This window comes from Drosophila novamexicana, unplaced genomic scaffold (genome assembly GCF_003285875.2).
Source record: "Drosophila novamexicana strain 15010-1031.04,08,12 unplaced genomic scaffold, DnovRS2.1 tig00000770-arrow-pilon, whole genome shotgun sequence".
NCBI classification, from domain to species: Eukaryota; Metazoa; Arthropoda; class Insecta; order Diptera; family Drosophilidae; genus Drosophila; species Drosophila novamexicana.
In genome coordinates, this window is record NW_020824821.1 from 1,413,047 (window position 1) to 1,425,038 (window position 11,992).

Sequence of the window (11,992 nt, forward strand, 5' to 3'; positions counted from 1 at the left end):
TTTCAAATATATCTATTGAATATGTCACATTTTGGGCCTAGCAGCTGCCCCTTTCCGAACCATTTACATGGCAAGATCAAAACAAAGAGCCAAGCGATCTGCTATACCAAATACGCCCACTAGCTGGGCGGCGGGTTTTGGTGCCCCAAAAAGTGAGAGGAAGATGAAGAAGCAGCAGCAGACAGCTGTCTGCGGGCTAGTTTTCGGCACAGTTCGTACTTTTTCGAAATTCCGATTTTTCTCACAATTCTCGTCGGCCTGGGGAGCAGAATAATTTTCATTATTTTCGATATCGCCCAGACGAACGTTGTCGCGGTCGGCAGACAAAATTTTTCAATATTTTCTTTGCAAGTATTTTTAGAAAATATCTGAATAGGAAAAAAAAAGAACAACAATCTTTTCAAGTTTTTGTCGGTCAGCAATGCTTGAGGATTGTTCGCGTATTGGAAAGTTCCTCGCAGTAGTTTTTGCCTTGTGAAATGTGCTCCATGTCCGTGCTGTGTCCGCTGTGCGCGGTGCCCAGTTTCAATAGCATCGATGCACTGCAGCAGCGTCTGATCAAGGCGGCGAATGGACCTTTGGCCTGCCCCTTCCCGCATTGCAAGGAGCTGTTCCTCGGCTTAGACAAGCTGACCATACATCTGTTTAGCCACACCAGCCTGATGGAGCAGAACGAAACAAGCGCAGCAGCTACGCCAGCTGCAGAACCTGCTGCTCCCCTTCCCCTTCAGCCCACAACTAACCCTTGCCCCGCTGCAGCCAGTTCACCACCGTCGCCGACAACGTATTCGACTGTTGCTGCTGCTGTGCCCAAGCGACGTGGCAAGAAATCGCGTGCCAAGCCCTTGGAGCAGCCGCCTCCAATATTGCCGCCGCCAGCGCCAGCGACGCCGCCAGCGAGATGCGACATCTGCGAGTTCAATTTTCGCAACGAAGAGCTGCGCGACATACACATTCGGCTGGTGCACGAGAATGCAGAGCTGACGGAGCAGCGGCCGCAGCAGCCACAGCAGGAGCCCTACAAGTGTCATCTGTGCTCCAAGACGTTCCGAATGAAGGGCTCGTTGCGTGTCCATCTCAAGGTCCTGCACACGGTCGGAGCAACGCACGGAAGCAGCAGCAGCAGCAGCAACGGCAATGGCAACGGCAACAACTGCAACGGCAGCCAGAACAATGGGAGCAACTGTCTGAGTGCCACTCCCAAAATCAGCATTTGCGATCGCATCCGACACAAGGAGGCGTCCGCCAGCAGCGGCGCCTTCTCCACTGGGTGCACCAACAGCCAGCCCTACGCATTGAGCGGAGCCATTTGCATGCTAAAGCAGGAGCTGCCGGGAGCTGCAACGGACGCGGCGACCGGCTCGGAGTACGGCAGCACGCCCAAGAACTGGGAGTGCGATGTGTGCACCAAGATGTTCACCACCAAGTATTTCCTAAAGAAGCACAAGCGACTGCACACGGGCGAAATGCCGTACACGTGCCAGTACTGCGCACGCACCTTCACCTTCCAGCAGTCCTATCACAAGCATTTACTCTACCATAGCGAGGTGAAGCCGCACGCTTGCAGCATCTGCGGACGCGCCTTCAAGGAACTGTCCACCCTGCACAATCACCAGCGCATCCACAGCGGCGAGAAGCCCTTCAAGTGTGAGGTGTGCGGTACGTATTAGAAGAAATTACTTAACAAATAACAAAATTTCTGCTCAATTTGAACCAGCGACTTTCCTCTAGTTGGTCCGACGCTCAGTCAAAAAATTTACAAAGTCTACCTTACATATAAAGAAAACATCTCTTCCTATTCAGATTGACTCAGTGTATATACTTATATATATACACTCTTTATTGGAGTTTGAACCAGCGACTTTCCACTCGTTAGTCCGACGCTCAATAATCAAAATCTGACTAAGTTTGACCACCATTTACCAAGGTCAGGACAAAATAGTTGGCAAAGAAAACACCTCTTCCTATCCAGATAAACTCAATTTATATACTCGCTACTTTCGCTATATATATATATATATATATATATATATATATATAGTATATATATATCGAAAGTATCTTCTTGTAACAGATACCCATTTGTTTGGGTACAGTGCTTTATTTTAACTTATTTAATGTGGTAGTCCGATATTTTTATCAAGGAGCAAAAAAACAGACGCACGGAATTTGTAGTTAGGCCCGTTTTCTCAGGTTCACTGAAAAGTTCATGGCAACTGCCATGAGCATAAATGCTGTTTACTCGGCACGTCTTAACCAGGCTGATTAAAATGGTTTTCAGTGCTCTGTTGCCCAGTAGGAACACTTCCACTGCAGATAAAGAGCTCTAATTTAGGAATTACTTGTAGGGTATCTGATAACTAAAGAATTCCTGCCCAATAGTAAAAACTTACAATACAGATAAATTGCCTGGCAACTTTTGCAATTAACAATTGAGAACGGGTCCAAAAGTCAGGTTAATATAGGAATTACTTGTAGGGTATCTGATAATTAACGAATTCTCTACCTCACCCTAAAATGTCTCTACACGCACAGGTAAATGTTTTCGGCAACGCGTCTCCTTTCTGGTACACACACGCATTCATACTGGAGTCATGCCCTATAAATGCGAGCACTGTCAGAAGACATTTCGCTACAAGGTCTCGTTGCGTACACATAAATGCGCTGCCAACACTGAGGACGAGCCACAGACACCAGAACAACTGATCAAGGCGCTGCTGGAGTCCTCCAATGTGACAGTGGGCCATGTGCAGACAGAGCATGTGGCTATTAATGCGGCCATTCAGATAAATGGCGGGGATCAGGAGGCGTTGCTCTCGCAAAGCATTGATGACATTGTGGTCGAGAGCTGCCAGAAGCTGGGCATTTGCAGCGTGGAGCCGCCGCAGCAGCCACAGCCGGTGATCATGGACAGCAGCGTGCACTTCGATGGCAGCAGCTCGCCGCTGCAGCAGCTGCAGAATTTGCGCCTATATTCGCCGCAGCAGGCGGAACAGCCCAGCAGCTCGGATGGTGAGCTCTTTCGCCATTTCCTAATGGACGCCACGTAGTTGAGGAAGTTCCATATATCTGTTTGTCTTTTGTGTAAAATTTTGTTGTGTATTGCTCTTAATATTACAGGCTGCTAAAATTTATATTTGTGTACGTTTTACTCCTCCTCGGTGCCGCTGCCAGAGCTAGAGCCAGAACCGCTGGGCGTGCCGCTGCGCGAACGGCTGGGCGAGCGTGAACCGGAGCCAGAACGCGAGCCGGATGCACTGCGACTGCGTGACTTTGATATAGATTTCGATTTAGATTTGGAGGGCGTGTGACTGCGCGACTTGTGGGAGCCAGCTGGCGTCTGGGAACGAGAACGTGAGCCGCTGGGTGAGCGTGTGCCCGACTTGGAACGGCTGCTGGCACGTGAGCCCGAGCCGCTAGCTGAGCTGGAACGGCTGCGACTGCGCGAGCCGCTGGCTGCACTGCCACTGCCAACGCTGCGGCTGCGCGTGCGCGAACGTGTGCCTCCGGAGTGGGTTCTTGACCGTGATTGTCGCTCACGTTGCTGCTGTGCATCCGGTGCAGGAGTCGAGCAAACAGCAGCAACGGCAGCATTAACATCAGCTGGTGTCTTGGAGTTGTCTGAATTCTCCGCTGTTGCTTGTGGTTCCTGCTCAGCTGCTGGCTGTGTTTGCTGAACAACAGCTTCCATTTCATCATCTTCCTCCTCCTCCTCCTCCTCTTCGCCGGGCACCTCCAGCTGGCGTTCACGATAGCGTTGCATACGATGCTCCATGGCGTCCAGCGGTCGATGCTTAACCACCTGCAGGGCACAAAATCCATAAGATTAGCCAATAATTGAGAGAAATATTTGATCGATACGCACCAATTTGGTGTTGTTGGGCTGCTGTCCGACCTTGACGCGTCGCTTGTTGAGCCGCACACGGGTCTCCAGCTCGTTGTAGTATATGCCATCTTGCCGCATGACAAAGAAGTAGTTCTCCTCGTAACCCTTGGATGCTTTTGTCTTGACATTCCAGTTGTATTCGCGCGCAATTTTATATTCATACTCTTCGTCGTCTTTGTAAAGCTCGCCGGCCACAAAATCGATACGACGCTTCTCCAGCGTAGTCTCTGTTGGCAGAAAGTAGGCAACAAACTGTTCACCACTCTCGTCCATCACACCACGAATCATGGCCTGCGACATCTCCTCCAGTTGTGCGGGCACATTTTTTCCCTGTGGCGCCGGATCACTATCGAAAATGACCTGCGCACACGGATATTTCCAATTGGTAAAGTCGGGGAATATGGGCAACACCTCGATGGGAACCACATTTGGCTTGGAGTAGTGCTTGGTAATATCGTTCTTGGTGTCGCTGAACGTCTTCTCGATGGCCTTGATTTGTGCATCGCGATCCAGATAGAGCGTTTCCTCGCGCAGCGACTTCTTAACATTGTAGCCCACCTTGGCTTCGATATTCTCCAGATTCTGTGGCTGGAAGCGTGTTTGCTCCGTGGATATATATTCGGATTTACGCAACCAGGACACGGTGCGCGAATGCTGGCGCGAGCGCACTGAATCTGTGGGCGTCAGCGTCTCCTCCTCGAGCAGTTTTTCATCGGCCGGATCCAATTGTGACATGGGATCCGCCTGGTACAGCTCCCGATTAATCAGATCTACTGTGACGCCCAAATCATGTTCAGTCAGCACATCGTATTTAAAATTGCGCTCGAGCGACGTGGGATTATACTGCACAAAACGATTGCCATCGAAGGGATACTGCAGGAACTTCAGATCGAAGGGTATATCCGGCAGATTATTGCCATATTTGACGCGGCAAATTATCTCTGATCTGGGTATTGCATGCAATCGCAGGTTAGTTCCGCGTGGATGATGCTTCATTTAATATATGATACTTACTTGCGTTCCGTTTGCCGTTGCGGCCGCTTCTCGGCGGCGCTATTGACTGCCGAATTGTTTATAGTGGGCGGCATTTCTGATTATCCACTCTATTTAATTTATTTAACAAATTTCAGAAAACTTCACAAATTTTTACGCAAATTAGACGCGAATAACTTAAGTATGACCGCACTTAAAATCCACAATGATACCACAACAATACCTAGAATGTGGCGGCTTGTCGATAACTGATAAATGCTTGTGTGCGTGTGCTTGTCACAAAGCTGAATGCTACAGCTGACTGTTACAAATTCAAACTTCCTGCGTTTAATAAGAAAATTTTAATTTAATGAATTAAATTTGAAAATTTTACTCGTTTCAATGTAAGTATCTAAATAAAATATAGCAGAATATCTCAGCATTCAAAACATACAATTAATAAAGCAACTAGGCAGTTGTTACTTAATTAAAATGAACTACTGAACTTATGCACGATGTATTCTGTACTCGTTCGTTCAGTCATGAACGATACATTCTTGATACTCGTTCAGACGGTCATGAACGTTGTGTGCAACTCAGCAGTTCAGCCGTTCCTGAACGATACATTCTTTTTAGATGCTTAGTTTTTAATAAACATACAAAATAGCGGGATTTTAATTTCACTTTTGATTTGACGGCATAACTGAACTAACGAATAAGTCATGACCGACTGAATAGCTGAGCAGAATTCATCGTTCATGACCGACTGAATAGCTGACCGCTTTAATTCACGGCCAGAAAATGAACGAGTGAACTTATTCAGCAAATTGAACTAGAAATCCCCACTCTACTCAGAAGCTCGCGCAGAACGATAATCGATAACTTTCCCTCTCTCTAAGCAATCGATTAAAATCGATATCAAAATCAATTTTTGAACTAATTTTATAGGTTTTAAGCGCTTAACATAGCTTCTTGAATAGTATTTATACCTAAATATATAAGTATCTGTGTTGGTAGAAGAGGGTTCAGGGTATGCCCTAGTCGGGAACTCCCGACTAGAGCCTGTTACTTGTTAGGCATGCTTTGTTTAAAATTAATTAAATCAAGCCGAAGCGAATGCGATGCACTCAAATGCTACATCTGAAACTAGAAAAACACACCAGTTCTTGTTTAAAATCTAACATGAGTGGAACTCTGCTGTCCGTTCTTTTATTTATCTTGATAAGTGCGCCCACGTTGCACGCCCAGGTACGTTGCATGATTCCTGTCCCGGGCAAAATGCCCAACGGCCAAAAACGCGGCATGGATACGGACGAATACGAAAGGGTTGGGGCTCTAAGTCAAGAAACGATGGACATTGAACCGGATGCTGATAAGTCCTCACACGAAGGCACGGACAAACCTAATGAAAACGAGCTGGATTTCAATGAAGATGGACGTGCCGTTAAACCCGGCTCAGGGAAAGTTACGACAAAAAAGCCACCGCCATACCGGATAAAAAAGCCATACAGGCAGAGTACCTTTATGCGGAATCCGAACTCTAAAAGTTAGTGCGCGTTTCAGTTCTTGAATTGACCTTACATTAAAAATACTTTCAGGGGCCAACAGGAAGCTTGACAGGATCGCCCAAAGGATGTTCATGCTAGAATTGCCACTGCCGCATCCTGGTGCCCAGGCAGGCAGCTCCAAGGGCTGTGACCAGTCCACGTCAAAACCGACTGTCAAATTTATCAAAGTCAAAAGTTAATAAGCAAACCGCAAAACTGGTTTTCAACCGAACTGGTTACCCGAACTAGAACACAAACAGAACCAAAGAACCGAACCATTTTCTTTATAAAATACCTTCAAATATTTACATTATTAGCAGTAAAAAGGAACAATTTTCATGCTAAAAAATATTATTTTATTATTATTTTTTGTAACAAATCAATTTTTTTTTGTTTTACCAAGTGCAGGAACCAGGAACCACAAAACGAAAGGGGTCGCTGGCTCAATCCATATTCTCTATTTTCTTTATTCTCCGAAAATCGAACATGTCGCTGGTTCAACCCATATTCCCTATTTTCTCTATTCTCCACAAATCGAATGGGTCTCTGGTTCAATCCATAATCTCTATTTTCTCTATTCTCCACAAATCGAACGGGTCGAGGGTTCAATCCAAACTCTATATTTTCTCTATTCTCCTCTATTAAGAGCCGTGTCCAAAGCGTTTTCAAAGTGTTTAATTTGCATTTTATAGCGCCATAATATGGGAAAACTTCGCCATAATTAGCGTAACATAAATTGATATATTTATGTATCATAATTATTATTTCTCGAATCGGTATTCATATTCCATTTAGGCTGACTTACATACATAATGATATGTGAAATGCACATGCAAATAGCGAAAATATGGTAAATTTCAAATGTAAATAAACACAAAACAAATTAATTTAATTAGCAACAGTGGCAAATAAAAAAGTATTTGTATGCATATGAAAGCAAACTCTTTTTTTCGGAAATTTTTTTGTCACCTGTTTTGTTGATTTTGCTTTTATTGTGACGCATTTAATAGGTCTCACTTAGTTTGAAGCTGCGAAAAACATCGCTGGCAACAGATAAAAATCAGTCGGAAAACGAGTTCAATAACAAGGCTAAACGTATGATATCAACTCCCCCCATAGACCCCATCCAGCCAATTCGCAATTCCCAACGCCCCAACTGTCGCCTTTATTTACGCATGGCTTTTGTTGTATTGTCGCCCCGACCAGTTGACAAAATAATCATCACAAGTAATTAGCATAAATTTGATAGCTGTATCTGTATTCGAAGTATAAGCAAAACGAATACGAACATCAGAAATGGCATTTATTTTAAGAGGAACCACCCGAAATAATGATTCGAACCGGGTGAACTGGCTCTACATAACCTATAACACGAATTATTCTCAAATATGTTGCTTAATTTTCTATGTGGAGCTGTCCCTGAATTACGTAAACGCAATTAAATAAAACATAGAATATATATTTGTTTTAATTAAACACTGTGCGTGTAGAAACAATTTCTACATAACCTACAAGAGTAAAGTTTAATATAAACTTAAAGATTATTTGATATTATTGTTCTCTACATCTATAATATATAATTAAACTGTTTGTCCTGATTGACTGACTGACTGATTGATGATCAACGCACAGCCCAAACCGTAAGAGCTATGAAGCTAAGAAATGTTCACTGTAGTTAACTTATGTGATAAAGGTGCACGTTAAGTCGGGGTCTCGGGAAATACCACCCGCAAGTATGGAAAAATCGCGAAAAACGTTTGTATGAAACTTATTTGTTTACCATCCGATCGGCCTCAAACTGAATTTCAAAGATCTTTGTTCAAATTCATTTGAAGGGTGTTTCAAAAATGTAATCCTCCTTGGTGGAAATGGGTGTCAAAAATTTGGTGGGTGACGTTTCGCGCTGAAATTCATTTTCAAGGATCTATAAGAAAAATCATTTGAGACCTGTTTTACATTTTTCGCAGAATCAAAGCATCCTCGGTAAAAGTGCAATTCAAAGATTTTTTGGTGATGTTTTATTTTGATTCCGATTTGCTTCAAATTTACTTTTAAATCTACAAATAAAAACGTGAGTACGTGTATATCGTTCAGACACGTAATTCCACCCGCAACAGTGGTATATTGGAGGAAAACGTTTGTATGAAAGCTGTTTATTTACCGTCCGATCAGTTTTAAAATAATTTTCAAAGCTTTTTGAGAACATTTATTTTATACGTGCCACGGGCAAGGCCGGGCTATACCCGCTAGTAGCCTATAAAACGTAAACTAAGCATTGTTGAGTTATCCTTAAATATGTTTCTTAAATTACGTTAACGTTATTAAATAAAACATCAAATAATATATTTTTTTTAATTATAAACTATTCGTCTATACGAGACACAATTTCTACATAACCTTACAAGAGCTAAGTTTGACATACATAAATAAAGATTATTTAAAAGCTGTGCTATTGGTTCCTCTGAATAACTAGCCAAATTCAAGTCACGGTTAGGCGCTAACCAAAAACGTAAGATATGCATAAAAACAAATTGAAATTTGCCAAAAAAAATCCCCTAAAGATCTACATAACCTACAAAAGTTGAGCTAAGCATGATCCAATATTCATAGCAGCTATAATAAAAAATTTGCTTAAATGTAACTCAGAAAAGAAAAGAAAAAAGAAAAGAATATGTAATCTAGTCTTTTATTTGCGATTTTCCAAGATGCAAATCTGCTGGATTTTATTTGAATATGAACGATATTTGCCTATTGTGGTTATGTCATGTTATTTGCCAAGTTTAAGGAGCTGTTTGCACACGACTTAAAGTCGAACGTCACAAATTCTGACCGTCAGGCGCTCGTGCAAAATAAACGTGACACTTTTTTGGCCAAAAACGAGTTTAGCTTAATTCTTAAATTAGTTATTTAATGTTAATCAAAGGCATCATATGATTGTTTTTTGTGCGTAAACAAAAGGAAACCCAAATAAATGGCAAATAAGAAGAAGAAGAGGCAAACTGAACCGAACCGGTTAATATGGTAAAGTTAATCAATAAAGTAGATTAGTTAAACTAATTGTAACTGAGCGAATTCCCGCGAAAATGTGCAAATTGATGGAACATGCGCTGCGTGCAATAAACAAAAATTTCCACGCTCGTTACCCGCTTACCCGTTTGCCGTGCTTCTTCTTCTTGTTCTTACGTGTGACCAGAAAGCCGTCGCTTTGTTATCGGCGACTGCGTCATCGGTTAACCGCTCGTGCAATCGCCCATCGCTAATCGGCGTCGATCGTTGATTGCCGATTGTCTAGGTTTGTTTTTTTGTTCACCCGTTTTGTTTTTGTTTTTTGCTTGGCGCGCGACCTCAGTCCGCGAGTTGAGTTCAGTTTCAAAAACGGTTTTCATTTCGCAACAAGCGCTAAATTCTAAAAGCAAATAAGCGCGCTGTTTTCGCAGTTCGCAGTTCTTTTAATTCACTGTTTATTAACATAAATATTTGCTCAATATATATATACAGTTATTATCATATATATATATATATATATTTCTTAAGCTGCCAGTTGGCGACATTGCGCTCGTGCGTGTGTAGAAACTACTAGAGCTTAAGTTTTGGCACTTTTGAGTGAAGTGTGAAGAAATCCAGCGAAACGGTATTGCGATCAGTATCCGTTTTATGCTCGCTGCGAACGGACGAGGATCTTAGGAAAGTAAACAATACATAGATATAAAGGTTGTTTCGAAGAAACTCCCCAAACTGTGTTCAAAGTGTTTTGGTAAATAGCAAGAAATATGATACCAAGAATAGAAAACTGATCCTGACTGGATATCAGTGATACCAAAATAACAATAAATAGGTAAGTGGCCAAGGGATTTTCGAAAAAAAGTGTGACCATTCTTTTTTTTAAATCAAATAAGGTTTCTAATTTGTGGATTGAAAAATATAATATATCAATACTAATATAAATATTGGCCATTTATATTTTCAAAATGCAATGCCTGATCCTTTAAGTTTAAGTATTCTAGGCAATATTAAAAGTGTGACCACATTTTTTTTTTTTTGGCAAACCCAATTTTTCACTTAAAACAATTAACAATTTACATTTCTTAAATAGAACTGATAATGTTCCTGCTAAAATAATTGTTTAATGTCATTAATATCGTAATATAAAAATAGAATTTCACGATTTGCTGCAATACGTTTGAAAACTCGTACATTTTGTGGTTTATCGCAATTATAATTATTCATTTAGCTATCCCCTAATCTGCAATTGTCGATGTCTATGTCTAGTCAGAGTCAGTAGCTATGAAATCTTCCAGTTAATTATTGGAGCGCTGTTGGTGGGAAATTACCGAGTTCAGGGGAATATACAAATATATAATTTATATATATATATATATATATCTATTGGCGCGAGCATCGCGCGATTTACACATGACGCGGCGCAATGAGGCGCAAACCCAATGAATTATGCATAAAATGAATTAAAGAAAATGTTTTTTGCACAGAGATATAGAGAGAGAGCGCGCGAGCGAGAGATAGACCAGATCAGAGAAGAATAAATATGTAATATATAAACAGAAAGAAAAAAAAACGTGTTTTGCGCCTATTTTAGGGGTCAGTAACTGGAGGAAAACACGACCTCTTCATGAATCGCTCAACAATTGCACAATTGGAAGCAGCTTAAGCGAATACTGGACACAAAAAGTACCGCACTTGGTATAAGATAGATTAATTATAAAGTGCTGGGCACGTGACAGGTTTCCACACAAATGCATTTATAATCAAACCCCATATATATAAATATTATATATGTGACTAATGGCCGCTGTTACAGAACATAAAACACCTACGTCATATTCATGAACTTTTTACCCGACTCTGCCACTGAACAAGTCAGTGCAAAATTCCACGCCTTTGGCATTTTGTTGCACTTGCTTCTGTTTTTAATTAATGACTAATTGCAGCAGCAGCAGCTGAAGATTAATTGCAGATACTTTACTAAATTACACACGATCATCATTAGATGCGATGGGACTTATGCGGAAAATGGGCTAGTTTTATATTTTCTATTTCTATTATTGCATCTTGTTGTTGTGCTTACTTTTACACGTGCATGCAAATTATGCAATTGAAAGAGTCTAGCCAAACATATATAAATACATATTTTTCATGCAGAATTCAATGTAAATTAGCCAACGGAATACTAAATCGCATTTGTGGGAAATTCATATGGGCATGCTTGAATGCAGCCCGCTAGTTGCTAGATAATCGATCAAGCTGCAGAGGGTGAGGGAGGGAGATGGAGAGATGGAGAGAGAGAGAGAGAGAGAGAGAGAGAGAGAGAGAGAGAGAGAGAGAGAGAAAGGGAGAGAGAAGTTTACACATTTAATTCTAATTTAAATAAAAATTAAGCATGTTTTGAAAATATTCAAAAATTAAAAAAAAAAAAATAATAAAGAAAACAATTGAATTTACATTTTAGAATAGAGATCTTCAAATGCCTTTTGCTTATATTATTAACAAAATTTAGAAACACATTTATATACCGTCAACCTATCTTTTTCAATAGTTGAAACAACTATGCATGGATTTGTCTGGGTTTGAA

General features: G+C 41.5%; 3 protein-coding genes across 4 annotated transcripts; 2 read left to right on the forward strand and 1 right to left on the reverse strand.

Annotated features, from left to right (window-relative positions):
• The first annotated feature begins 377 nt into the window (after nucleotides 1-377).
• Nucleotides 378-3,111, forward strand: LOC115763788 (zinc finger protein 665). Of its 2 annotated transcripts, none has more exons than XM_030706516.1 (2): nucleotides 378-1,659; nucleotides 2,536-3,111. In XM_030706516.1, exons 1-2 carry the CDS (start codon nucleotides 480-482, stop codon nucleotides 3,048-3,050), a joined length of 1,695 nt encoding a protein of 564 aa, XP_030562376.1. In that variant the 5' UTR covers nucleotides 378-479; the 3' UTR covers nucleotides 3,051-3,111. The 2 variants fall into 2 exon arrangements, with proteins under 2 accessions (XP_030562376.1, XP_030562377.1); XM_030706517.1 differs by having other exon boundaries at nucleotides 378-1,652; nucleotides 2,536-2,799.
• On the reverse strand, nucleotides 3,073-5,152 carry LOC115763787 (RNA polymerase II-associated factor 1 homolog). Its single transcript, XM_030706515.1, has 3 exons — nucleotides 4,901-5,152; nucleotides 3,866-4,832; nucleotides 3,073-3,802 (listed from the first exon to the last, which is right to left on the reverse strand). Exons 1-3 carry the CDS (start codon nucleotides 4,972-4,974, stop codon nucleotides 3,149-3,151), a joined length of 1,695 nt encoding a protein of 564 aa, XP_030562375.1. The 5' UTR covers nucleotides 4,975-5,152; the 3' UTR covers nucleotides 3,073-3,148.
• Nucleotides 5,153-6,035: 883 nt separating this feature from the next.
• Nucleotides 6,036-6,754, forward strand: LOC115763729. Its single transcript, XM_030706424.1, has 2 exons — nucleotides 6,036-6,404; nucleotides 6,457-6,754. The coding sequence occupies exons 1-2, from the start codon at nucleotides 6,041-6,043 to the stop codon at nucleotides 6,603-6,605; spliced, it is 513 nt and encodes a 170-aa protein (XP_030562284.1). The 5' UTR covers nucleotides 6,036-6,040; the 3' UTR covers nucleotides 6,606-6,754.
• The last annotated feature ends 5,238 nt before the right edge of the window (nucleotides 6,755-11,992 follow it).